At 39.2% G+C, this 28000-nt stretch overlaps 1 protein-coding gene across 1 annotated transcript; it reads left to right on the top strand.

Annotated features, from left to right (window-relative positions):
* The first annotated feature begins 8 nt into the window (after positions 1-8).
* Positions 9-27928, top strand: LOC143846559 (uncharacterized). The gene is made up of 10 exons (XM_077355024.1): positions 9-258; positions 5000-5126; positions 5254-5340; positions 14967-15052; positions 15132-15350; positions 20462-20652; positions 26809-26967; positions 27064-27144; positions 27252-27306; positions 27379-27928. The coding sequence occupies exons 1-10, from the start codon at positions 148-150 to the stop codon at positions 27586-27588; spliced, it is 1326 nt and encodes a 441-aa protein (XP_077211139.1). The 5' UTR covers positions 9-147; the 3' UTR covers positions 27589-27928.
* Positions 27929-28000: the final 72 nt, after the last annotated feature.

Genomic DNA, 28000 nt, shown 5'->3' with positions numbered 1-28000 from the left:
ACACTGGCGCGTCTTCCTAACAGCTCTAGAAAAAGATCGTGCGAGAACCTAATACAAACTATCTCCTCCAATTCCAATTTCCAAATACAGAATTGAAACTCGAAGATTCGAGGGGATAAAAAGAAGAAGAAGAAGAAGAAGGAAAAAATGTCGTTAACATGCGTGAAAATGTCGGAGGATGTTTGGCTAACTTGTCTCAACCATGCATTGTCTACAGAGACTGAAGAGATCATGGGTCTTCTTCTTGGTGACATTCAGGTGATCGTAATTCCCAGCCTTTAAAAAAAAAAAAAAAAACTTTTGACCTAGAACTATCCGATTCTGTAATGGGTGATTGGGGCTGTTTGTGTAGTCTGTTGAGCTGAATCGAGTCAAATTGAGTCGTCGGTTACTAGTATTTTCCGCTACGTTTTTGTTTGTGTTTGGATTATAGGGGTTTGGCGTGATTGAGAAATTATCAGGGCAATGGAGTTGGAAGGAAGACTTATGATTCTGTCACATTTGTTTGCTTTGTTAAATGGGTATTTTCTTCTTCTGCTTGGTGCTTCCATTTTTGGGTGGATTTTGTTTATTACTATGGGTCTTCTTCTTAGAGAAATACTAGTGTGCGTAACTTGCTGCTTTTGTGTGTGTTTGTGTTAGGTATGTAACCAATATGCCAAAAGCCCCTGCACTTATGAAACGCTTTTGGCCACGCCCATTAACCCTTATTAGTATTGTAACATTCATTCCACCACGCTCTGCACCCAACTTCTCCTGCTCCCTCTCTGTGACTGCTTTCACCCTGCTCTCCACGTAGCCCTTTTCACAGGTCGCCCCTTCTGTCTGGTGGCCCACTGTGACCGCTTTCACTCTGGTTTCTCTAGTTACCCCTTTCCTTTCGTAGCTTGTCCCTCCGTGCATTGAACACCAGGCGTGGACTTGGCTCTGATACCAAATAAGGTGCTTCTACGAAACAAATCTCCAAGCCTTTCTTTATTGATGAAACAACGAGCTTTGCTTTATTGATAAAGCTTCGTCCGTTTTGTTCTACAAGAGCTCAGGGCTTACTTTGGTTAAGGATTTCACACTCTTCTTGTATGCGCCCAAAGCCCCAAGACTGATGGAACGCATTAGGCTAGGCCCATAAACTACTTTGCATCACAATACTTTCATAAATTCCGTTGCTATCATGGGAATTGGTTCTTTAGTTGGAACTATGTGTAGTTTCTTGAGATGAATTGAATTGCAATGGCAGATATTGCTTATGTGGATTACATATTTTTGTCATGTTATGTATTCTAATGGGTTGATTTATCAGGTTTGGTTGAATTTTGAGAAATTATTGTTGGAATGGATCCGGGAGACTTGTGAGTGTGTTCCTGGGTTGAATGGGTCGTTTTTTGGGCTGTGAGTATTCGGTGTTTATTGATAGATGGATCAACTAGAGTTCAAATAGGGTAGGGCCCGAAACCTCTCCAAGGAATAGTGTTGACAAAATCATGTGCATGTGATTATGGTTATGGCTTGTTCTGTGAAATGATTATTTTTTTAAAACATTTTTGTTTGTTTTTTATTCATAGGTATTGTGTGGCTTGAGGTGAGTTGAATTGATGTTGGGTATTTTTTTTATGTAAATCAAGATTTCACATAAAATTTCTGGCTCGACTTCTAAGGTTTTGGTATCTTTGGCGTGGCTGAAATGATCAAAGAATGCAGTTGGATGCGTTATAGTTCTGCAGACTTCAATCGTTTTACAGAATGAGGTTTTCATTGTTTTTCTCGAATTTATGGTTTCTACGTAGATATGGTGATGAGTAATTGTATTGATTGAGATGAATTAAAAAGAACTATTGGTTATTACTCATGTCCGTTATTTTCAATGATTTTGTGAACTTTTAGATTTAAGTTCTAAGGGTCAAGTTGAAAATTCTCACAGGAAAGATGTTTAATGAGTTAAGATATCTCTCTTGGGTTGTTTTTGAAATGTGCTTCTCATTTCTTGTCTGGCTTGTTACTTTTGTGTGGATTATGTTATGTATAATGTTTTCCTTTATATGAACTAGATTGAATTGCTGGGTTTTGCTTATGTAAATTGAGGCGTTTGCAAATTTTTATTGGTTGTCACTTTTCAGTTAAAGGGTTTTGGTTTGTTGGCTGGGGTTGAATATTTCTCATTAGAATGGAGATGAAGTTTTTATGATTCCATGACTTTGGGTTGTTTTATGAAATGGGATTTCATATTTGTCTACTTTGTGATCATTTTGTGGATCTTTTGATGTGTATTGTATTGCTTTAGACGAATTGAGTTCCCTATTTTTTGATAGGGAACTTGAGAGGATAGCTTGGATTTTAGAGTTGCTTGATGCGTAGTACATCAGTAGTTCTGGGGTGGATACGAGGGTTTGGATTTGGTACACATCTAGGGAATTCAGTGTCAAGTCTTTTTATCACCTGCTCACTCCTTACACGGGATCCCTGCAGGCGGCCAAAGTTTGGACCATTCCAGCTCCTCCTAGCGTATGTGCTTTCGGTTGGACTGCGGTTCCGGACAAGAACCCTAGCGTTAATCATCTCATGACTCGGAATATGTTGATTGTGGACCACTACGCCCTTTGCATTGGGAGACAGTAGATCATCTCCTTTTGCATTGTTAGTTCGCTCGACTGGTTTGGAGTAGGATTCTTTAGAGATTTGGGTTTGAATGGGTGTTTCCTGCCCATTTGTCACGGGTTGTAAGTAATTGGGGTTTTTCCCCTTGGCGAAAGAAAGGTAAGGTGCTTTGGGAGTATATTGGCTACAATCTGGACGATATGGAAGGAAAGAAATGCTTGAGTGTTCAAGGGGCTGGAAAAAAACCCTCACCATACTTCCACTATGGCGATTGCGTTGACCATTGCTTGGGCTAGATCCCTCCTTAGCTTTAAGTTTGTTTAAGCTCATGATCTATGGTTTGGCTGGAGGGATCTATGGTAATCCTGGACTTTCTGGGGTTGGTGGCCTTCTTAGAGACGAGGTGAGAGTCACGTTGTGGGCTTTTTCAGGCCTCATTGGTTTTGCGGACTCTAATGAGGCGGAAATCAGGGCGGCTTTGCAAGGTGTAAGGCTAGCGGAGTCTATTGACTTGGCTAAGCTTATAGTGGAGGGAGATTCACTTAACATCATCAGATGGCTTCAAGGTAAAAAGTTGGTCCCTTGGAGATTTGGGAGTTGGATGGATGAGATTAGGGATCGTATTGGAGGGGCGAATGCAATTCTCCAGCACGTAAAAGGATCTGCAAATGAGGAGGCATATAAGCTTGTCAGGGAAGGAACAGGGAAACAAGAGCTCGAGCTATTCGATTTTTCCCTCCTTGATGTTCTATTTTTGTTCTTTTTTCATTTGTTTTAGCTGTCCTTCTCGGTCAGCTTTCTATATTCTTTTCTTCATTAATGATATCTAGCCATCTAACAAAAAAAATGAAGCACATGGAGCAAAATTGAGATTTCTCATGTTTTTTTTTAATGGTAAGCAATTTCATTAAAGGTGAAAAAAGACCAAGGAGGTCTATGCAAAGAAAAAGCAGATAATAGAAAAGGAAAAACAAATACGAGCCTACCTCGATCATTGTCCGTTCTCATGTTTTTCTTTTTCTTTTTCCTTTTTTTTTTGAATGGTGGGTTATTACAGTAGGGGAAAACCATTTCAAAAAATTACAGTAGGGGAAAAAGCCCAATGACCGAGGTGGTAAAAAAAATACAAACAAAAAAGCTATAATATAATTTATACAAAGCAAGAATAAAAGGACCATCATAACTTCCTCAAGGAGGCTTGCGTTCGAATTTCAAAATCACCTCTGTTAACAGCTGAGTGAGCAGGAGCATCCATTTGCGAGTTCGCCGATAGCCAGATGTTGGCTATTTCTTATATAGATTGATGATTTTTTTGGTGGATGATTTTTTCGCCCCCTCTGTAGCATAATGCGCCCCCCTTGTAACATGAATTGTGGGCAGACTTTAAAGCTTTTTGACTTCAAATCATGTTACAAGGGGGGCGCATTATCCTTGGGGGGGGGGGGGGGTGAAAAAATCATCGCCCTTTTTTTTAGTATTTTTGAGTGGTTCAAATGGATCAATTAATGATGAATTTTATGGTAAAATGCTTTATTATTTCAAGGAACAATATGAGAGAGAAAATAGTAATACATGTATGCACCGCCCTTTCAATAATCCAAGATTTTTGTTTTCTAAGTCTCATTATAGATGGGGAATGCCCTTGAAAATCTTCCCCAATAGTTGATCCCTATTCTTTTGACTTGTAGCCTGCGAATTGATCTTTTCAAAAATAAAAAGCAGTAATCCACACTAGTCTGGAAAATTTCCACAAATTGGCTGTTAGGATATTTGGACGCAGGAAACATTTGGAGTGTAACCCATCCATAATGGAAACCAGAAGATGAATGGTTTGGATCATTGACAAGGTGGTTGCTGCCTATTATTTTGCCTGCCCATATAATTCATTGAGATAATATGGCCAATCACCTTGTAATTCATGACATTTGGTTTCTTTGCAATTTGTATTGATGGTTTACAATTTATCTCGATGGTTGCTAGATTAGAAATACCTCAAATTCATACAGAAGTGGGTTTGAAGAGCTGAGATTATGATGTTGAGACTCACCAAAAAAAAAGATTATGATGTTGATTTTTTTTTGTTTAATTTATTTCTTTCAAAAGAGTTTTTATTTCATTTGTTTATCATTTGAATTCTGTAATTCTTAGATGTATTAGATTGTTTGAAATGAATTGAACCATTGGGTGCGGCTTGCGATAAACTAATGGACTTTTCGATTTCTTGGCGTTCTTTGCTTGAGTTATAAGAGATAGAAGGGGTCTGTACTGAGTTTATGTGATAACTAGAGATAATTAAAAGTTAGAGAGGACTTGTTGGATTGAATAGTTTTAATCTTTTTGTTGTTTGTTCGTCAAGTAATTCTAATCTGTTTTCTTTGTTTGTTCATACTGATGTTGGAAAATTCAGCAACTGAATGATGGGAGTTCCACCGCTCTTATCTGGGGTGCAGCGCCCCAGACGCGATCTGATCGTCGCAAAGACCGAGTTGAGACCAATCCTGAGCAGTTGGCAGCAGCATCGGCTCAGGCTGAGATATCCATCAAATATTTCTTTTGTTTTATCCTTATGTGCTTAGTTAATTTAATTGATTTCTTTTTGTTTAACTTTGGATTGAGGATTGCACTTGGGTTTTTGTATGTTTAGCTTAATTCTGTAGTACAGAATGACATTGGCGACAGGAAGAACAACGAGAGTGATCGGGTGGTACCATTCACATCCACACATTACCGTCCTTCCATCTCATGTTGGTAAGCTATGATTTATGCCTCCATGTTAGTTTTTTTCCCTTACTCATTTTGGAAATTTGATCGTCTACTAGTGGACAAGTAACAGAAGGCATTGCTTTATTAGTCAGAGTTGTGGCTTCATTGATTCACAACTTTAGAATTTAAATTTTCATCTTTTTCCTCAATTGTTTTTCCATTCTGCATTAGGTTCTCAAGAAAAAGAACAGGATGGAAACAAAAATAGTTATCCGATGGATTTTTGTGGCCTATACAATAGGCAAAGGGATGATGTTCCAAAACATCGCTCTTTTCTTTGGTCAGTGACATAAATTTCATCCTGCAAAATATCATAAATTTATTGAGCAAGCATTTGCTGCGCTCGAGCACAGAAACAGGGTAGGGCCACATTTTGGGTGGGATACAAAATATTCATTTGATGGGTCCTTTCATGGGTAGGGTGTCCACCAAAAATCAGCTCCATTGGATCACCTTAGGGTCTCCATTTGTGGGGCCAAAAATGGACAGATCTGTGGACAAACAGTATCTGTCCATTTTTGGCCCCACAAATGGACACCCATTGGTGATCCAATGGAGCTGATTTTTGGTAGGCCCCCCCACCCATGATGGGGCCTTCTAAATGAATGCTTAGGATCACCCCCCAATGGCCCCACCCCACTGTTTCTGTGCTTGAGCGCAGCAACCCTTTTCTCAAATTTATTATGACTCTTGTTATTTTTCCTGTAATTTTGCTTAACCAAATTTATTGCTTCTGTTTTTCCAATTTGAGGACGGGAAGTCAGATACTTTCCCTATCGCCGAACAATGTATCTTTCTAGTGATTTTTGGAGGATTAAGGCCTCATGCGAAGCCTCCGCACCTTTTCTTTGGTCCTAATCTGGGTTATTAAGTTTTCGTATAGTTTGATTTCTCCTGCTTTGTTCTTAGTATTCGGATGTTTAGTGGTTCTCAGGAATGCTTAGCACCCGGAGTTCCACATGAACTTTAGCAAGGAATTTTGCATCACATTGAGATCATTTCAACTTTCTAATCTGATTTAGTAGCATCTATCAAGAATGTTGTAACAAGCTGGAGTGTGTATGGGTATTATTATTATTATTATTATTATTTTGAATAGTTGTGTATGGACCTTTGGTATTATAGTTTTTTGTAGGGTATTATAGTTTTTCACTTTTTTGTAACACGCTGGAGTTGTATGGTATATACACTCCAGCTTGAGGGGGTGTTGAAGGGTGTTATAGTCTTGTTGAAGGGTATTATAGTCTTTGTAAATGTAACCCTAATGTAACCCTGCTTTGGGCTCTTATATATATATATATATATATATATATATATATATATATATATATATATATATCATATTACATGTGAGTTCCCTAGTGGAGACTCAATCTTTTATACTTTAATGAAGAAGAAATAAGGATATGATTCAGCATCAAGGTCCACAATGGTCCATTTTGCCTAGAAATTTCTACAACATAGATAATTTAAGGCAGTTTTGGTGTAATTTTTGGGCCTATTTAATGGGTAGTTGCTCAACTAATCATATGGTTAGATTAGAATGTCTCGAGTTGATTAAAGTTTGCAACTTCTTCAGCAAGAGGTGAAGGTGGAGCAAAATAAGAACAGAGGGGCCGAGGGGGCAATTTAGGGATTCATTTTTTGAAAGAGTTGGTACAGCTCTGTCTATTTTTCTAGAAGAGCTGGAGCACTGTTTAAATATTCATGGGATTTATGTATGGTGCTCACTCACTTAAGTATTTTAGTGTTTCTGGGAGTATATTGATGTGGACGAGGTTTGAGGTTTGGGCAAATCAGCAGCCAACACCTGAGCCAGAGCCATACACTCATGAATATGTCTTCCCTTGACAAAACCAAATTGCTCCTGATAAATAAGATTTTGAAGGATAGGAGCCAAGGGGGCATTAGATAAAAGGAAGTGTAGGTAATGAGTTGTGAAATGGGGTCACAAGTGTAATAAGGCCTTGGTGACATTAGTTGTAATCTCCATGCTTTTGTAGGTTTTAACGCCGAGGGGGGCGGGGGGGGGGGGGGGGGGTGTCTTAAACATGTAATAAGAGGGTAATTGAGTGGCTATGTAGTAGTGGTTTGAATATAAGGGAGGGAAATAAGACTGGTCGTCCACTATAAATAGGGGAGAACTTCTTTCGTTTCGAACTTTTTGATGAATTGAAGAAAATTCCTATACCTTGCAGCTTGGAGAGAAGCTTGCTGATTTGTAAGAGAGATGATGTTAGAGAGAAATTCCTGAAAATACAAAGGCCTTTCATCTCTTCTTTCCAGCTCAAGTTTAGTGCTGAGTTAAGTCTCTTCTTACAGTTTTCTAATACAATTTCTGTTCCGTTCAATCTTTTCATCTTTTCTCGAGCATTTTATTTGAATGTCCTGCATTTAGCTAGTGTTTTACTGCAAATTCAAGCAGCATTACTGTTCATTTCCCTGTTTTGATAGCAGTTAACCGTTTTGAATTTTTCCTGTGCAATTTCATCATTGTTTTACTGTTCTTGCTGGTCATCCTCTGCTCTTGATTGTTTCTTGATCAAGATTTGCATTTCCTAAACCAAATCTATATCAAATTTGGCATCATAGCCTCCATTGAAAGAATTCCCATTTCTTTCTTTTGATCTTGGACAAATCTTGCTCATTTTGTTAGTTCTTTTCTGGAAATTTCGAAATTCACATTGCAATTTGGATTCTTTCTAATCATCTTCATCTCCTACGAGTTTTTTTTTTGTCCAAGAATTCATTTGAATTTGCAATTTGCACGCGATTTTTTAAGATCTACAATTTCCCGCCATTTCAAACGAATTCGAAAGAAATTCTTATTCCTTTCTTGTGAATCTTGACCTTGATCTTGCAAAGTTTTCGTCGGAATTTACTCTTGGATCCAGTCTACGAATTGATCCGTTTTTCCTTATTCATTCCTCTCCACTTTTATTCTCGAAATTGACTGGAGGTCAAGTCATGAGACAATTTCTCATCAGATTTTAAATCCAGTCGTTTTTCCCTAGGAATTTCTGCTTATATCCGTCACTCTTGGTGTCCTTCATTGTCATTTTTCATTACCTTCTTTGAATTCTTTATTTTTTCGTGAAATCGTTTGCTCGAAATTCTCCTTAAACATTTGTGTTTTCGTCTACAAATGGTGATGACTCTCTCTCTCTCTCTCTCTCTGAGCTGGAAACGAATTGCTGACTTGAAACCTCTCTCATCGAATTCTGTTAGGGTCCGCATTGAAGGAGGCTGATTGCAATTAGCTAAGCATCCATAAATTTAAAATCTGCTTGGAGCTTTATATTCATACAACTTGAATTGAGAATCAGTTGTGCCAATCTGATCCAGGAGTGGACGGATTTTTCCATTGAAAAGGACGTGCAATTGCAATTGGAGGAGAATTGTGCCGTCCTTGTCTGATCATGGGTCACCTGAGCAGAAGTTACAACTTCCAGAAGTGGACTGGTAGTTGGAAGTCGGGTACAGGTGTGAATGGTGTTTGGGTTGAAGCGACAGGTGGTTTACTGGCTCGCTCTCCATAGGCAGGTTTTCATGCTAGTAGATCTAGGACTGTGAGCAGTACCATGACTACACTACACAATAAATAAGTAGGAGATTAAGGAGATGAAATTGAAGAGATGATCAGAGAGGGACCTAGGGCGAGGTACCGAAGTGAACGACTAAACCGCTGCTTGTTGCATAAGTAGCGACCTGCACGAATGGTGTAACGACTATCGGGCCGGTGCTACATTGTTCTATATTCATGGCGGAACCGTTCTAAAAATGGCAAAAAGCGGATCGCAACATGGAATATTAACATAATGCTAATCCATGTCCCACTCGCCCAAAGAAGCATCGTTCCTGATGAATTCGTTTCCCTGGAATTGTCAATATGTCTTCCTTCCCGGTCGCATCTGTCAATCGATCACAGCTAAGGAATCGTAAGCTCTCGTCCCTTCTCAACCAGGTATCAATCGAACATGTTCTAAGAAGTATCAGGGAGACTGCACAAATTGAGAGACAGCTGCACCAATACTGGTCACCTGAGCAGTATATATTTGTCTTCAACAATAGAAGTGAGCAGATGAAAGTTGGAGGCAGGTGGAATTCGACTTAGGCGAAAAAGTTATGCTTTGGGCCACAAATCTGGAAAAAGATAAAGTCAAAAGATGACACAAAATACTGATTCAAAGGAATGATGGACCCTTTGAAATCACACGGAAGATAGGCAGGTTGGCTTACAGGCTAAATCTTCCAAGTAAAGATTCATCCAATATTCTATGTTAGTTTTCTGAAGTATCATGTAGATAATACTGACCCAAGCTGAGTTTCCTCTAAAAGAGCACCCCCAATAATAAGGCAGTAGTTTACAGATGTGGCTGAAGAAATCCTTGATCATAAGGTGGAGGGTCAAAGTAAGAAGAACCAAAGAACACACTTTTTTAGTTAAGTGGAAAGGAAAGGCAATGTAAGAAGCTACATGGGAGAAAGACACAACTTTGTGGCCGTTAGAGTGTCTCATCCAGGAGTACTTAGCCTCAATTTCAACGAGGACGTTGGATACTTCTGGTGGGGGAGGTTTTTCAGCCCCTTAAATCGATGGCCTGAACATTGGCTTGTGTTGGCACCTTGCACCCTTGCCAATGTAGAGATTTAGAACATCAAGGTGCGAAGAAGGCCATGGGACCGAGGCATTGGCATGGCAAAAAGCATAGGCTTGTGCGGCTTGGTGGGCAAGCATTGGTGGGAACCTAACACTAGTGTGGGCAGAATACATCGATGGGCATTGGTGGGCAACAATGGCCAGGCGCAAAGGTACCATGGCTGGAAGTACTGGCCATGAGGATAGGACAAACGTGGCACACAATGGACCAGATGCACAATGCGCAATAGGCCAGTGCGCATGAGACAATTGGCCAGTGCATTGGCGTGGCGCCCAGCATTGTACATGCTAGCAGTGGTTACAAACTGGTCAAGACATGCTTGGACGTGGTGGCAATGCTTGAGAACAAGGAAGGCAGTAACATGAGAGCAATTGGGCGGTTGTGCACACTTGGCAGCAAGGCATTTGGCCAAGAGGATGCTGTACATGCATGTTTTGGAGCACCAAGTTCGTGCTTGTTGCACTCTCAACATGGCTGGCTGGTTTTGGGTAGTTATGCCACTTGTTGGCTTCTAATTTGTAAGTGCTCATGCACATGGATTATGGGCAGTTGTATGTAAAAATGGCCTATAAGGTGCCCATGCCCAAATGCAGCTAAGGCATTGTGGGTGAGAGTTCCCTTTGATTGTACTATGGCAAATAGTGAATCCGCCATTCTCTCTCTCTCTCTCTCTATATATATATATATATATATATATATATATATAAGATTGTGCGGTCGATCGCACCTAAGCTTAGGTGCGGTCGAGGGCCCAAACACATGGGTCCCACATTTTTTGTGCTGATCAAAACCATTCATTTGCAAGGCCTCATCATAGATAGGGTGTGTACAAAAAATCAGGTCCATTGGATCATCCTAACCCCTCCAAAAATGAAGGGCAAAAATGGGCAGATTTGTGGCAAACGGTGTTTGTCCATTTTGACCTCCACAAATGGATGGGTTAGGATGATCCTAAGGAGCTGATTTTTTGTACATACCCCATCTATGTAAGGGCCTTTCAAATGAATGCTTTGGGTCATCCTAACAAAGTGGGCCCGCATGAGTTTGGGGCCCTCGACCACACAATCATTTTTCTCATATATATATATATATATATATATATATATATATATATATATATATATATATATATATATATATATTTGAGCATGCATTTGTTGCGCTCTAGCGCAGCAAAGCTTAGCTGCGCTCGAGCACAGAAACAGGGGTGGGGCCAGATTTTGGGTGGGATCCAAAGCATTCATTTGATGGGCCCTTTCATGGGTAGGGTGTCCATAAAAAATCAGCTCCATTGGATCACCTTAGGGTGTCCATTTGTGGGGCCAAAAATGGACAGATTGTGGACAAACAATATTTGTCCATTTTTGGCCCCACAAATGGAGACACCCATTGGTGATCCAATGGAGCTGATTTTTGGTAGGCCCCCCATCCATGATGGGACCTTCCAAATGAATGCTTAGGATCACCCCCCGAATGCCCCCACCCCCCTGTTTCTGTGCTCGAGTGCAACAACCCTTCTCTCTCTCTCTCTCTCTCTCTCTATATATATATATATATATATATATATATATATATAGAGAGAGAGAGAGAGAGAGAGAGAGAGAGAGAGAGAGAGAGAGAGAGAGAACGGTTCCTACACATGTGTAGATAAGTTATCTACACACTAGCTTAAAATACAGTGGTGGCCACATTATTTGGGTGATCCAAACCATTCATTTTTAAGGTCCTCACATAGATAGGGTGTCCATAAAAAATCAGATCCATAGGATCATCCTAACCATTCGAACTGTGGAGGCAAAAAATGGACTAATTTGTGAAGGTTTAAAGACATCCATTTTACCTCCACAAATCGTAGGGTTGGGATGATCCTATGGATTTGATTTTTTGTAGACACCCTATCTATGTGAGGGCCTTTAAAATGGATGGCTTGGATCACCCAAACAATGTGGGCCCCCACTGTATTTTAAGCTAGTGTGTAGAGAACTCTCTACACATATGTGTAGGAACCGTTTTCTCATATATATATATATATATATATATATATATATATATATATATATATATATATATATATATATATATAGAGAGAGAGAGAGAGAGAGAGAGAGAGAGAGAGAGAGAGAGAGAGAAAAGGGTTCCTAAGGGTGCCCTCATATAGCTTATATGAGGTGGCTCTTTAAAAACATAGGGGCCCCACATTGTTAGGATGATCCGAAGCATTCATTTGAAAGGCCACATCATAGATATGGTGTGTACAAAAAATCAGCTCCATTGGATCATCCTAACACCTCCAAAAGTAGGGGCAAAAATGGATAGACACATTTTGTCCACAAATCTGCCCATTTTTGCCCCCACTTTTGGAGGGGTTAGGATGATCCAATGGAGCTGATTTTTTGTACACACCCTATATATGATGTGGCCTTTCAAATGAATGCTTCAGATCATCCTAACAATGTGGGGCCCCTATGTTTTTAAAGAGCCACCGCAGCTAAGCTTAGCTGAGGGCACCCGCAGGAACTGCAAGCTCATATATATATATATATATATATATATATATATATATATATATATATATATATATATGAGAAAACGGTTCCCACACATATGTGTAGATAAGTTATCTACACACTAGCTTAAAATACAGTGGGGGCCACATTATTTGGGTGATCCAATCCATTCATTTTTAAGGCCCTCACATAGATAGGGTGTCCACAAAAAATCATATCCATAGGATCATCCTAACCATTCGAACTGTGGAGGCAAAAAATGGACTAATTTGTGAAGGTTTAAAGACATCCATTTTACCTCCACAAATCGTAGGGTTGGGATGATCCTATGGATCTGATTTTTTGTAGACACCCTATCTATGTGAGGGCCTTTAAAATGGATGGCTTGGATCACCCAAACAATGTGGGCCCCCACTGTATTTTTAGCTAGTGTGTAGGAACCGTTTTCTCTCTCTCTCTCTCTATATATATATATATATATATATATACATATATATATGAGGAAATGGTTTGTGTGCAGCTGCACAGATAAGCTATTTGTGCATGGGTGCACAAACCAATGGGGGGCCACATTTTTGGAGGGATCCAAAGCATTCATTTGGAAGGCCCTTCCATTGATAGGGTGTGCACCAAAAATCAGCCCTTTAGGATCATTCTAACCCTGCCATTTGTGGAGGAAAAAATGGGTAGAAACAGTGTCTGTCCATTTTCCCCTCCAACTTTGTTTGGGTTAGGATGATCCTATAGGGCTGATTTTTGGTACACACCCTATCCATGGAAGGGCCTTCCAAATGAATGCTTTGGATCCCCCCAAAAATGTGGCCCCCACTATGGTTTGTGCAGCCATGCACAAATAGCTTATATGTGCAGCTGCACACAAACCATTTCCTCTCTCTCTCTCTCTCTCTCTCTCTCTCTCTTTCTATATATATATATATATATATATATATATATATATATATATATATATATATATATATAGTGAATCCGTGGAGCTAGGCAATTGTTAGGCCGAACTATATGGCAAATAGTGAATCCGTTGAGGTCTGCAATTGTTAGGCCGAACCACGTTAAAAAGTCCCTTGTGTGTTTCTTGTGTGTGCTTACTTGTGTGGCTGACTAGCGGAGTGTTAGGCCCTCACGTCCAGCCCCTTTGTAAAGAAATTTTCATTTTGGTGAGTTGCCCCGTGACACTAACCATGGTTGTTGCTGCAACCATTGTGGATTCTAGTACTGTGACTAAACTAATGCTGCCACCACCATTTCTTCCACCATTACAAACGTTACATTGCCACCATGGCTAGTATAAAGGACTTCTTTCTCAATGTTTTTCCGATACATGTAGATTGTCCATGTATTCTTCTTTGGACTCATTTTCTTCTTGTCAACTAACTTGTAGGTTGTAGCTACTTTTTCAGGGCCAACTTGGCGTGTGTCAACCACTTCTCTCTGAAAACTGATTACCTGTTGCACACATTGACATGCATGCCCTCTTTTCATGCTTGAACATGCTATTAGAACTTGTCCACTGGCATGACATGTTTGCATGGAGGTGTATTATACGCACATGTGTGGGCAGGAGTGGATTGGTGTGGGATGTGTCCCCCCCAGAATGCATTGTATGCTACGTAGGGAATGAGTGGTGGGTTTTACCATGCGAGGGATGTCAAAACTCCTCCAGTTTTTTTTCCAATAATGGGTGTTATCCGATAGACCTTGAAGGGGTGACAGTACAAATGGACTTCTTTTGGCACTGGAGGAGGATTTGGGACTCGTTACTGCAAGTTGGCTCCAAATGTAATCTCATGTAATCATGATAAAAGGTGTCGTGGACATTCATATAAATTAGCAGGTGATGGGGCCAGTGCTGAGCAGTTATATGCCATTTTCACCGACCGTGGTTTATCCCTTTCGCTTGGCTGATGTTTAGTATTGCGCATTTAATTAATACAGTCCCAAGTTTCTTAAATTGGAGAAAAGAAATAGACAACAATGATGGCAGTTCACATGATCGGAGTTCTTAAATCTCTGAATTTTTGCTCTAGTCCAAGAAATTAATGTTCTGTTTTGTATTTTCCTCCAACAAACAAGGTGTTGCTTTTGGAAAAGGGGCAGTTGATAGGAAAATTCTTACCGTTACCAAGCTACTAGACGGATAGAAATCTTGGCACTGTAACTTTTCTAGACAGAAGAAAGATTAGCCTTGCATCTGCTTATGTGTGATCTGAATCTCTGATAATACCTGTTTTTGAATTCATAAACTTCCACCTTTAGATTTAACTTGAACCAAGTGAAATTGCTGAAATAGTCCAACTCAATCTATTGGGGACTCCCATTATACCTTTATCTTAGAAAAGTTCTAGTGTCATCTTTTAATTGGATACTTGTACAATTTCCTGGATCCACCATTGCGAGGTTTAAACGTGGACCCTACCATTTGCAGATGTGCGAACTCAGGCAATGTATCAGCTTCTAGATTCTGGGTTCATTGGGTTGATATTTTCTTGTTTCAGTGAAGATGCACACAAGGTGTGTATTGAATTATACCGTTTTTCGATAACACAGTTTTTCCTACTATCTCAATTCCCTCATTGAGTATTTATATCAGGTTGGAAGAATCCAGGTCATTGCTTTCCAGTCTTTGGACGGGAAGCAGAGGCATATGTCAAGACCTGTTCCTTTATCCCCAGTTACAAGCAGTTCAGTTATAGAGGTTGAATCATCTTGGTGTTCCTCAGAGAATGTGTTGTCAACATCTGGGTCTGGACGGGATGAAAGCTTTGAGCAGGACACTGGGGATTCAAGAGTAACTCCCGCCATTACTAAGGTATATTTCAATCTATGGTAGTGATGTTTGCTAGAGTGAATAATTACTTTTCCAATGCACTGGTATTGTGTATTGACCTATGAAGCTTGTTCTGTTTGCCTACAATTCAAATGAAATTAGTCTGTATTTTTCAAATTATTGCTGCAAATAGTCCAATAATGTGGTACCGAGAAAGACGATTTGAAGAAAATTCTTCTATTCATTTAGGAAACCTCAATTTTCATATTATTTACCGAATAATTCTAGCTTGTTTTGTATTTATGAACAGTTAACTAAAATTTTCTTAAAGGTGGTGTTGAAGAGGTTATATGGATAAGGCCCACTCTCTTGTACACTCAATTATATGACATTTACTTTTGATAGGGGCTATGATTGGATTGGCTGTTTCATATTATTTACCATATGAATTTTTTCAGGTCTTTTCAAGTGACATGTAGTTTTGATAGGGGCTATGATTGGATAGCCTGTTTCATATTATTTACCGAATAATATTATCTTATTTTTATATTTATGAACAGTTAACTAAAATTTTCTTAGAGGTGTTTTAGAGGTTATATGGATAGGGCCCACACACTTGTACACTCTGTTATATGAATTGTTTTAAATCTTTTTAAGTGACTGATGTAGTTTTTGATAGGGACTATACTAGATGGCCCTAATGACACCTTTTGTAATTTATATAAAGAGCACATCATAAATATGATATATTTGTGGTGTTGGGAGCTAAACCATGGGAAATTCTTTTCTTCCCTCTTCTTCTTCATTCGTAAGCTCAAGCAAGGATGCTGATCTTCCTTTGTATTCTCTAGCAAGGATGCCTAAGTTTCCTTTTAATTTTCTGTCTTACTCTTGTGTTCATCCTTCTTACTATTTGGACTGTAGCCCCGAGGATGCAGCTCTGCATAAAATAATTTCATCACAACTTTGGCATTGGCTTCTTGGTTATCCGTCCCTTGTAGTTTAATGTTAGTTGCTCAATGTTTTGAGTCTATTTCTAGTTTAGATTGTGATTCGTGTCGGTTAGTAAAACATCATTGCATTTCATTTCCTTTTGGACTTGATATTTGGAAAATTGTTCTTTTCTCTGTTTTCCATTTTGATATTTGGGGACTGTCCCGAGTTTCGACTTTATTTGGACATAAATATTTTGTTATTTTTTTGGATAACTGCTATTGAATGGCATGTTTATACTTTATGAAAGAACATTCCAAAGTTTTGTCTTTGTTCTGAGTTTCATGAGATTGAGAGAGGTGAGAAAAGTGTGTGTGTGTGTGTGTGTGTGTGAGAGAGAGAGAGAGAGAGAGAGAGAGAGAGAGAGAGAGAGAGAGAGAGAGAGAGGTGTCTTCTCCCTCTCACAAAATACAATATATAAGTGAGAGGGTATGTAAATTACATGAAAGAACCTGAAGACCCCTAGTAGGGTATGTAAATTACACCACGGCTCTAACACTCCCCCTCAAGCTAGAGTGTATGTGTCATACAACCCCAGCTTGTTACACATATAATTCAACTTTTCTCTTCCTAGTGGTTTGGTAAATATATCAGTTATCTGGTTGCCTGATCTAGTAAAAAACAGTAAATATTTCCCCTTTCTGAATCTTCTTACGAATAAAATGGCAATCTGCCTCAATTTGCTTAGTTCTCTCATGGAAGTCTTGATTTAAAGCGATATGAACAACAGTTTTTTTAACGCAATACAATGATGTTGGAGACGAGGAAGGAAAACCAATCTCAGACAGAAAAGACCCCAACCAAGTCAACCCCCCACACATATGAGCCATAGCTCGTTATTCTGCTTCTACACTAGATCTAGCCACCACATCATGCTTCTTGCTTCACCATGACACTAAATTTCTTCCAACAAAGGTGCAATACCTTGTAGTCGACCTTCCATCTGCAGGAGATCCGCCCAGTCTGCATCGGTAAACCCTTCTAAGTTCATGTGATTATGCCTCTTGAAGAATAAGCCTTTACTAGGAGCTGTCTTCAAGTACTTAATTATTTGGGTAACTGCCACCCAATGAGAGGCAAGGTTTTAAATTTTGATTTCGGTGTCGGTTTCAACAACCACCGAAATTGAAATACTTCGGTTTCAGTGGAAATTTTAAAATATTGGTGGAAATCTTTAACATTTCGGTGGAAATTATGTGAATAAGGGTGAAAATGAAAAGTCGGTTGAAATTTCGGCAAAATTTCGCTCAAATTTTAGTGAAATCCAGTAAAAATTCGATTCATGTTATATTTTGTTTCAACTTGGCCGAAATTTTAAACTATGATGAGAGGTACGTGGAGAGCTCATGAACTGAATCACCACACCCACCGCAAATGAAATATCCAGATGGATCACCATCAAGTAAATCAGCTTGCCAACCAATCTCTTGTACCTCCCTGGGTCCCTTTAACAACTCCCCTTGGTCTAGATCTGGGAACCTCAGCCGGTTTCACCCCCAAGGATCGTGTCACTTCTAATATGTCCAACACATATTTCCTTTGAGACAATGAGAGTCCACCACGTGAATAGGCTACCTCAACTCCAAGAGAGGATCTGAGGTGACCCAGGTGTTTGGTGCAAAATTCTCTTTGAAAGAAGACCTTTAGTTTTAATATACCTTTTCTATTATTTCTTGTGATAACGATGTCATTCACATAGACTATCAAGAAAATGTACCCACCATCAGACAAACTACGAGCTAAAAACTGATTGGTCAACTGCACATTGCTTCATGCTGAAGTGCATAATCTCCTTACTCAATCTCCCAAACCATGCTCTAGGAGACTTTTAAGTCCATAGAGTGCTTTACTCAGACGGTATATAGACAACGTCATCTCCCCCTAAGCAACATACCCTGGAGGTTGCTCCATGTAGACTTCCTCATTGAGGTCACCATGTAGAAGCACATTCTTCACATCGAACTGGTATAGTGGCCAACGCATGTTCACAACTAATGACATCAACACGTGAACAGTTGGGATTTTTGCTACGCAACCGAAGAAAAATGTTTTAGTAAGGGTCAGAGAAGGGCAATGACTCATTTTATAACCCCACAAGTCAAAGTGTACCCTTTGGCAACTAACCATCAGGCACGTATTTAACCGAGACCACCCAACGACATCCAACAGTCTGAGCACCTGGAGGAAGCGAGACCAACTGCCAAGTACCATTGAAACATAGTGCTTCCATCTCAGAATACATGGCAGCATGCCAACCTGGGTGTGTCAAGGCATCAACAACAGATCTAGGTGCAACAATAGAAGACAGTGCATATAGGAATGAATGATAAAATGGTGGGAAACAAAGTGAGAGATCGGATGGGCTACAGAACGGGATCGAGTGCGAGAAGCAACTAGAGAATCAATAGGAATGGAAGGAACATCAACTACATGTGTTCCCAATGTGAATTTGTTAGACTGGGAAGTCGGATAGTCGGGTGGAGGGGGCCTATCCTAATTGAGTCTGCAAGATCCGTCGTGGACCACGAGTGTAAACCTGCAGTGGAGAAGATGAAGTATCCATAGAAACAGATAAGAGAGGAAGAGGCAATCTAGCATCTTGAACAAAACCAGCTGTAGAGTCAGAGAAGTAAACGGTAGCCTCAAAGAAAGTAACATTCGCAGAAACACAGACCTGCTGCCAACGAGGACTGTAGTACTTACCCCTTTCGGGCATGGGAGTAAGTGAGTAACCAATGAACACACATTTTTCAGCATGAGGGTCCAGTTTGTCCAAGCAAGGGGACAAATTATGAACAAAGCAATCAACCAAATACACGTGGGAGAAAGGCAAATGGATTTCCAGTTCAAGACAGAGAAGATGGGTTCAAGACAGAGAAAGGGGTCTGATTAAGGAAGAAATCCGATTAGCCAAGAAGCATGCGGTGAGGACAACATCACCCTAATAAGGCTTAGGTATCTTCATCTCGAACATGAGAGTGCAAGCCATATCCAGAAGGTATCTAAGTTTCCTCTCGGCTACACCATTCTGTTGGGAGGTATACACACAAGAGGACTGGTGAAGCTTACCACGACTCTCCAAGAATGTATGAAACCCATTACATGCAGAAAATATTCACGGGCATTACCAGTACGCAAACATCCAATGGAACATTGATGTTGATTATATATCTTAAAATAAAACGTGTGAAAAGTAGAGAAAACTTTTGAACAATCTTTTATTAAAAATAGCCATGTCATTCTTGAATAATTTGTTTTTTGAATGGTGTTATTCTTAAAAATAGCCATGTCATTCTTGAATAATCATCAACAAATATAATAAAATACTAAAAACCAAATAAGGATGTAGTCCGACAAGGGCCCCATACACCGGAATGAACGAACTCAAATGGGAGGGAGACACGATTAACAACTCTAGAAGGAAATGACACCCTATGGTGTTTTCCTAACTCGCAGACTCACAATGAAAATGACTACGGGACTAGATACGACGATAGACTTTTGAAGCTTCTCCAGGTGGCCCAGTGCTTTTGTTCAATTATTAAAGAATGATTGTGCTGATATCATTTCCCTGAAGATATGATCGCAAATGCATTTCACAGGTCAAAGTTTCTTTTTGTATTGGTGTCAATGACTAAACTATTCATGCTTTGAAGTCATCGTTAACTTGGTGACAAGCTTCATCTGTAATTTTTTTTACATAGATAAGATCCTTATAATTTCTTTTATTGACCTGCCTAGTAAAATTCGATTACTCATGAAATTTTGATGTTAATTTTGTAAGATAAATTATTCTTTATTATCAGGCTTCCATTTGTACCACTACCATGATTGGGTTGAAGCCATGAGAATGAAAAGCCACTAGTGGTTGTAAGATAAATTATTCTTTATAATCAGACTTTCACTTGTGCCATGAGTGGTCAAAGCTATGCTTTGATTTCTTTCCCTGGTTTAATTTCTTCCTCTGTGACGCACTTTCAAAGTGCATGTACTTGATGTGCCAGTTGCAAACTTTATTATTGGATTTGTTATTTGTTTGTTGACACTTTCAACTAAGAGGGGTAAACTTATTCTTATGGGTTTCTTTGTGCATCTTACTTGTAAGATATACTTTCCTATTGTTCTTTTTGATGAGTAATGAATGCCTTGTGGTCTACTAGGGTGGGGAAAGATCTTCAGATTTGGAGGAGTTTTTTGCTCATGCTGACATCAACTCTTTAGGGAGAGAAAAAAAGGGAGCAGACTCTGTACTTCCTTACCATGCAGACAGCTTACAAAATACTGATGTAGACTCCATGGATATCACTGCGAGTATGCAGGAGGCCATGCACCGTTCGAACTTGGACATGAGGTATTACATGTGTATGTACTTGATCACTCCATTGCTTTTTCATTTTTGCTGTTATTTTTTCCTATGCAACCTCTCTAGAGAAGATCCACATGTATGCATGAAAAAGTAGCTAGTCACTTCATACAAAAAAGAGAAAATCATTAAGGTTACCAACGTAAGATTACACACTGTGTTTCTTGGTTGTTTTGCTTGTATTACAATTAGCATTGATTTGAGCTTTAAATCCGATGATGGATAATCTATTTTTTTTTCTGGGCATATGAGATAAATTTTATTAACAAAAAAAATATTTATGCTATGCTAAGAGATACAATCCCGAAAGAGTGCGTTTGTATGGCAAAACAAAAATGATTAACCAATCCCCTAGGGGGGTCTAAAAGAATAAATTAAGCATTTTTTTGAATGGTAAGAATAAAATAGGCATATAATGCCAAGATACAACTTCTCAACTCGAAACCCTAAAATTAGCCAGCCTCCTACATAATTTCCTTCTTGAGGATATGAGAAAACAAACTTTTATAAAATCCCTCAACATTATCTGTTTAAACAATGGGGAGGATGTGTGACTTGCTTTAGCCAGTTATTCACTATCATAGAGTCCCTTCATTTTTTTTTGAATGGTAAAATAGAGTCCCTTCATTCCGAACCTTGCTAAAGCTGAGCTTCATTAAAAATTTCAAACCATACTGTACTGTCCTGAGTTATGTGTTGTTAACATGAGATGCACAAGCAGGACCCACCAAAGCAAAAATTACTGCACCACTAGAATCGGTGATGACCTTCCCAAAGCTAGTGCACCTAATCTCTCGTTTAGGCTTCAAGACAAATTTGTTAGTACCATCAAAAATCATTTTTAATCATTTAGGGGTAGGTTTAAACAATGTGCCCATCCTTTGCATAGTATTTGGCAAGCCCGTACAACCTTCACTCTAATATTAGAAGTTGAAAGAATTCCCTTATGGTGCGTCTTGTCATCCAACTTTGGTGGGAAAGGAAAGGGAAATCACCTTTTTTTTCCTGAAAGACAGAAATCTGGGTGTTTTGTTGAGCCACTTTAGTGGAGTGAGAAAATGACGTGGAGGGAAAGTTGGCTAACGAGGAGGGAAAGTTGAGCGCATTTTCTTGCTTTCAAAATCTGGCTGTGAGGAGAGGATTTTGGGCATGGGAAAAGGGAAATAACTTTTGGGGTTGAATTCTTTTCTTTTTCTTAACACAAAACCGCTTTTTATTCATTTTCCATTTTTAACAACTCTTTGAGCTTGGATTCTTTTTATTTTCTTGACAGCAAAACGATTGCTTTTAATTCATTTTTCATTTTCATTTTCTTTTCTTTTCGTTTCCTTTTTTGCCACCTCATTTTTCTTTCCTTTCACATTGGCGGAGCACAACTGAACGCACCCTTAATGCAATCCAACAAGAAATTCTTGTAGAAAATATGCTCTTTCAGAAAACTCGATTTACTCCAGTAGTCCAGTCTAGCAAAGGATCCCGAAAAATGTCGATAATCCTTTCCTTCCTAATTAAAGGAAGAAAAATGAATTTATTAAAAGCTTTTCTTTCTCGTATCGCAGAGGTTGGTCTATTCCACCTGTTAGATGTATCGTGTTATATTGAGGGTATACTCGTCATTTCACCAGTGTAAACCCTAATCATGTATTCTTATATATATATATATATATATATATATATTTGTGAGAGGGGATGATATACTTTCACTTTCTCTCACTTCTCTTTCTTCTCCTCTTCTCTCTCTCTCTCTCTCACACACACACACACACACACACACAGAGTACATCTAACAGATCTCATAGAGGATTTTCTATCAAAATCTCCTCCTCCCCCATACCATGTGAAAATGGACAAGAAATAATGAAGTCTATATGGTTGAGGAAATTGTAAGACATCCCAAAATATGGGCTTCAAAAAAATGAGTAGCTTCCACTAATTTAGGTTTTATTTATGTAACAGTGTAAAATATGCTGATTAAAGTAAACTAGATCTAACTATCTTGTACAACCCTACTCATAACAAAAATGTATAAAGTAAGCAATTATTGTTTATCGTTAAAAAAAACCCATTATTGTATCTCTCTCTCTATCTTCTACAGTGTTGGTCTGTCCATTGATTAAAATTTCACAATGGAGGCTAGTATACCCAAAAAATTAGACATTGGCACTCATACTGAATTAGGTGAGAAAACCCTTTTATGCTTGCAAGATCAAGAGAAGAGAGAAAGGAGATAAACGTAGAAGAAGAAGATGAAGAATTAGAGAAGTGAAGGAGGTGTTGGAGGAAGGAGAAGAGATGGAAAGAACAAGCTTGACTGCCAGGACATGGGCTTAATGATGCAGATTGTAGGCCCAATAAGAGGCATATTTGCCCATTAGGATTTATTTCCATGTTATTTAGTTTTTAGGATTCTTATTTCTATGTTATTTAGTTTCTAGGATTTTTATTTCCATGTTTTTAGTTTTAGGGCTTTTATTTTCCATGGAATTTTATTTCGATTGCTTATATATAGGCCTCATGTATTAGGAATTATTAATTTTTGATGATTAAAGACTGATTGAGATTTCTCCCCTCTACAAGAGGGAAAAAATAAGAACTTTCTCTTTCTACACTTTCTCTCTCCTCTCTCCTTATTTTCTCTCTCTTCATTCGGGTCGTTTTCGCTTGGATTTGGCCTCGTTGCCAGCACGAAAGTTGTTCGAGACAACTTGAAGAGTCTATCTAGCCCACTTTCAGCAGCCAACAGTGAACACGGGCACTACTTCGGCCAACTTTCATTGTTTGTCCGTTTTCATCTGGCCACCTTCCAGGCCATCTGAGAGTCCGATTTGAGATCCGCGAAAAGCATTGTGTTCTTTTCGACATGATAGGCAAATCAGACGGTTGATTTCATTTTTCGACATCGATCCCGATGGCCCCATCATTTGTTTCATATTTTGATGGGTACGATGATACATATTTGCAAAGCTACACTCCCTTAGCTATTATAAAGATGCATGTCTATGATGGATTGATGCTTTGGATGCATATTATGAGTATTACGGCTATGATTACCGAGTGACCATCTGCCGAGCCAAAGAAACTGTGAGATGACAAGCACAATTGTTCTGGATACACTTAGTGACAGAGCGCCGTAACTTAGGTGAACCTCCATTCCGTCGATGGGAGGAGGTCCATTATGAGTTTATGAGAGCTTATGCGCCAGTGGCTCTTTATCGGTACGAGCATAGGTTGTTGCATGAAGAAGCAGCACGCCGTGAACGAGAAGCCACAGCCCGTCGTGAATGAGAAGGCGAAATTGAGGCGGCGAACAAATATCTAGAGCGTCGCATACGTGAGTGGGACTTATAGAGCCGCGTAGCTACTTCTTCTCCACCATATGTTGATAATGTTAGTTCTCAAGAAGGGGAGGAGGAAGTTGCTAACACTATTGATGGGCCGCATGATGATCCAAACAAGGGTGTTTGTGAGATCGTTATCGACGTTGTGCCCCAGCCTATGTCAAGCATTGACCAGTCAGATGCAGGGCTAAACACGAATATTGCTAGTGGTTCGACATATGATATTGCTGATGAGGCCGATGTCAATGAGCATGACGATTTAGAGATTTTGCCAATGCCGACTGCCGAGCATTTAGAGAGCGAGCTTGACACTTACGTAGTCGAGGCAGATATTGTGGCGGAGCCATGTGAGGCTGATCCATTGACAGAGGACCGAGCACCGTCATGAGTCAGAGGCCAATGATCTGACTGCCGAGCTATTATCAGATACAGATGCTCGAGAGCATATTAGGGAGGATTGCCCTATCGTTGAGCCGGTTGAGCAGATTGTCGAGCTTTGTGCTGGCACAGAGGAGCTTGTTACGTAGATTGATCAGGAGGTCTGAGCATTTGCAGAGATTGGTTCAGCTGGGCAGATGAGACTAAAGAGCAGAGTATTATCGAAAAGTTTTGCCGAGGCTTGCTAGAGATTGACCTTGTAGAGCAGGGATTGATGCTACCCATGATCATCACTCTAGTCCAGGAGGAGTACGTTGCTATATTCCCTGCCACATTACTTGTCAGGGGAGGTTTGTTTCTTTATGGTTCTCCATGGATGATGTCTTCTATGTCACTACGCTCGCGTTCCATACCACTTTCACAGATATCACGAGCATTATACGGCATTCGAGGCTATGGCAGATTGCGACTCATGCTGCTTGAGTGGGTTGTGTACATATTTGATCCAAGCAGACTAGAACTCGAGGACGGGTTCTTTTCAAGAGGGGGACAATGATGCAAATTGTAGGACCAATAAGAGGTATATTTGCCTATTAGGATTTATTTCCTTGTTATTGAGTTTCTAGGATTCTTATTTCCATGCTATTTAGTTTCTAGGATTTTCTTTCCATGTTTTTAGTTTTAGGGCTTTTATTTTCCATGGAAATTTATTTCCATTGCCTATATATAGGCCTCATGTATTAGGAATTATTAGTTTTTGATGATTAAAGATTGATTGAGATTTCTCCCCTCTATTTCTTCTTATTCTTCTAGTTCTCTTCTCCTTCTTCATTCTTCTCCTCTCCTCCTCTTCTTCTTCTCTCCTTCTCTTCTTTTCTCCTCTTTCTTCTATTTGTCTTCCCTGGCCTACATCACTTAATAGTTCCAATTAAACAAATGCATGTGGTGATGACACGGTAATTGCATTGATGGGAGTGGCATTTTGATGGCAGTGAACAATGATTGTGGGGTGCGATGGTTCATATGGTGGTTTAGAATAAAAACCTGTCTTGGTTGTGAACAGAGGAAGATGGGTTTGGTGAGAGATGAAGGTGGTGCATGGGGACTTTGTGTCGTCATTTTTGCAAAAATGTCACTCCTGGTGTCATCTGATGCCTCATCTCTGTGTTATGTCTCTCTCGTTAGGTCTCTCTCAACACTCCATCTAGCATCCCCTTTGTAAAAACCTGCTCCACCACCAACCCCCAACCTTTCTCATGGCACCATCCATACCTCTTTTTGTGTCTCTCTGTCTCGGTCAAGCCCCAAATTGTCATCAAATCCTCTGACGCAATCTGTAAATTTTTTGAAAATAGACTGGGGATGATCTTATGATGAGAGATCTATTACATTTATGTATAAAGGGTATTTTTCCATTTAAGTGAAAAACTGGGTAGGCACCTTTTGTTTCCGTGGCATAATTTTTTTTATTGTAAAAAAAAAAAATTATCACTCGCTCGTAGCTTTTCTTTATCTTTATATTTTCCTGATTTAAACTGAATCTATCGTAATTTATTCATCTATTCATGTGAAGAAATGTATTTGGATGCTGGTCAACCGATAAAACTTAAAAAGAAACTAATTATACATTGCGCATGTACCTCTCAAACAACTGTCCTACAATCTTTTACTGTGTTCCAAAATGCAGACATGCATGTGGAAGATCTTATTATTGCAATACATTAAAATCAAATGACTCGTGATTCATATCCTATAATTTGATTTGAATCCCTTGGGAGACAGTTAATGATTTGTCTTGAAATCTATTTGAATAAAAAGATGAGATGAATGATACAGATTGCTAAAAGACCAAGTGACATATATTTTATTGTTCATGGTTTTATTGTTCTTGATTACAAGGGTCTTGAATAGAATTGCAGGAAGCCTAGTAAACTTCTCTCCATATTGCCTTGACTGCTGTATATGTTTCTTCCTTCCCACGAAATATTGTAACCTGACTAACATCAGGTGGGAGGTTAGAATGTGGTTGATTTGGCCATATCTCATCTTTTTTTGGTTGGTAAGCTGGGATTGAACCTCCGACCTCTAGAGGATCAGTCCTTCCATATCTCATCTATTCATATTTTTATGTATTGTTTCTATTTTATTTATGTTAGACGGAAATAATAAGTGTTTGTTTATGATGAAGATTCTATCCATCCCTCTTAATATATTTTTAATTTATTTGGTTTTAATCTTAAGTATTTTAACAGTTGTCATATCCATGGGAAAAAATTAAAATGATGCATTAATGAGAATGTCCATTTTTTAACTCTGACCCTGTATCTCTTCTATAATCAAAGTTATGCTGTTCCCTTGTAACTGCCCAAAGTAGTTTGCATCTAAGTATTCCAATGCTTCTTCTCTGATTTGATGCCTTGGCTACCAGTGGTGCAGAATATGTCAGGAAGGAAATTCCTCTTCAAGTTTTGCCCACTCAGTCTCTGCTAAAGCTTGAGTGTCCTTTAACCTCATTTACAGAGATGCAACGCATATTGTTTGAGGAGGAGCGAGCAGCATATAACCAAGCCATCTCACAGAACATGCGGTAAGCTCATAAGTTTCATTACTGCACTTTCCATGTTCATTCAGTTTTTTCATCATGTCCCCATTAATTGATTTGGCTGCAATCTTTTTTATTTAGGGACGGAAAAGTGCACCCCCTTGCTTTCATCCATCAAACATCAACATACCAGGCTTCTCTTTGCAAGTTAATAGAATATTGGTGAGAACAAACATTCTGAATCTCAAAACTTCTTTCAATAATTGGGTGCAATTGTCTTGAGGAAAAAAAATTCTTTCAGTAATTCAGTTTTTTCATCGATTTTGCAGTTTAAGTCCTGCTATAAATGCACTCCAGGACCGGTTGAAAGAAAACGAAGTTAGGGTAATTGAACTATGCATTTCCCTTGTGGTTTCATCGACTTTAGCCACCACTGATTCATTTTTTCCAAAACAGTTAGCGCTGCTGATGGAGGAAAGCAAGACTTTGGAGGTTGAATCCTTTCATAGTGGGAGCAGGTCTACTGTTGAGTCTCCTCGACATTTGCCCGCATATGGATCTCGAGGCAGTTTGTCGATGGGTCAGAGGGATTCACATTCTTTGGCAGAATCAGCTGGCATAAAGAGTGGTGCTGGTATTGGTAGCCGAAGCAGGAAGGCGCCTTAATTTGTACAGACGTGTTCAAAATCTCAATCTAAAGCATTTTGTAAGTGCCTCTGTCTGGGTTTTTTTCTCTACATATACAGAAACTTGGTTCAATTTTTGCAGTATGTGTTATCAGGGTGATATAATGTTGAATTGAACTTCTTAATCTTACTCATTGTAAGATGTGCAGCACATTTACATTTCGCATTTTCTAAGTGCCTCTGTCTGGCCTTTTTTTCTACATATACAGAAGCTTGGTGCAATTTTCACAATATGTGTTATGAGGGTGATGTAATGTTGAATTGAACTTCTTCACTCACTGTAAGTGATGTGCAATACATACACAGTTCCTGTGTTAAAATTGTTGCTATAGTTGTGAAATCTCATAATCTACTTGTAACCTTCAGCGGCTCTAGAATGCCTGCATTCCTAT

The sequence above is a fragment of the Tasmannia lanceolata genome, unplaced genomic scaffold, assembly GCF_043159265.1.
Source record: "Tasmannia lanceolata isolate RefF3 unplaced genomic scaffold, GAP_Taslan_0.1 ptg000003l, whole genome shotgun sequence".
Classification (NCBI taxonomy): domain Eukaryota; kingdom Viridiplantae; phylum Streptophyta; class Magnoliopsida; order Canellales; family Winteraceae; genus Tasmannia; species Tasmannia lanceolata.
The sequence above is the reverse complement of the archived record's forward strand: the minus strand, read 5'-3'. Positions and strand labels throughout refer to the sequence as shown.

Excerpts from the sequence above, each read along its gene's own strand:
- LOC143846559 (XM_077355024.1), top strand. The coding sequence starts at position 148 with ATGTCGTTAACATGCGTGAAAATGTCGGAGGATGTTTGGCTAACTTGT. Across the intron at positions 5,341-14,966 it reads CGTCCTTCCATCTCATGTTG|ATGTGCGAACTCAGGCAATG; the intron begins GTAAGCTATGAT and ends TACCATTTGCAG. Across the intron at positions 26,968-27,063 it reads GCCATCTCACAGAACATGCG|GGACGGAAAAGTGCACCCCC; the intron begins GTAAGCTCATAA and ends TTTTTTATTTAG.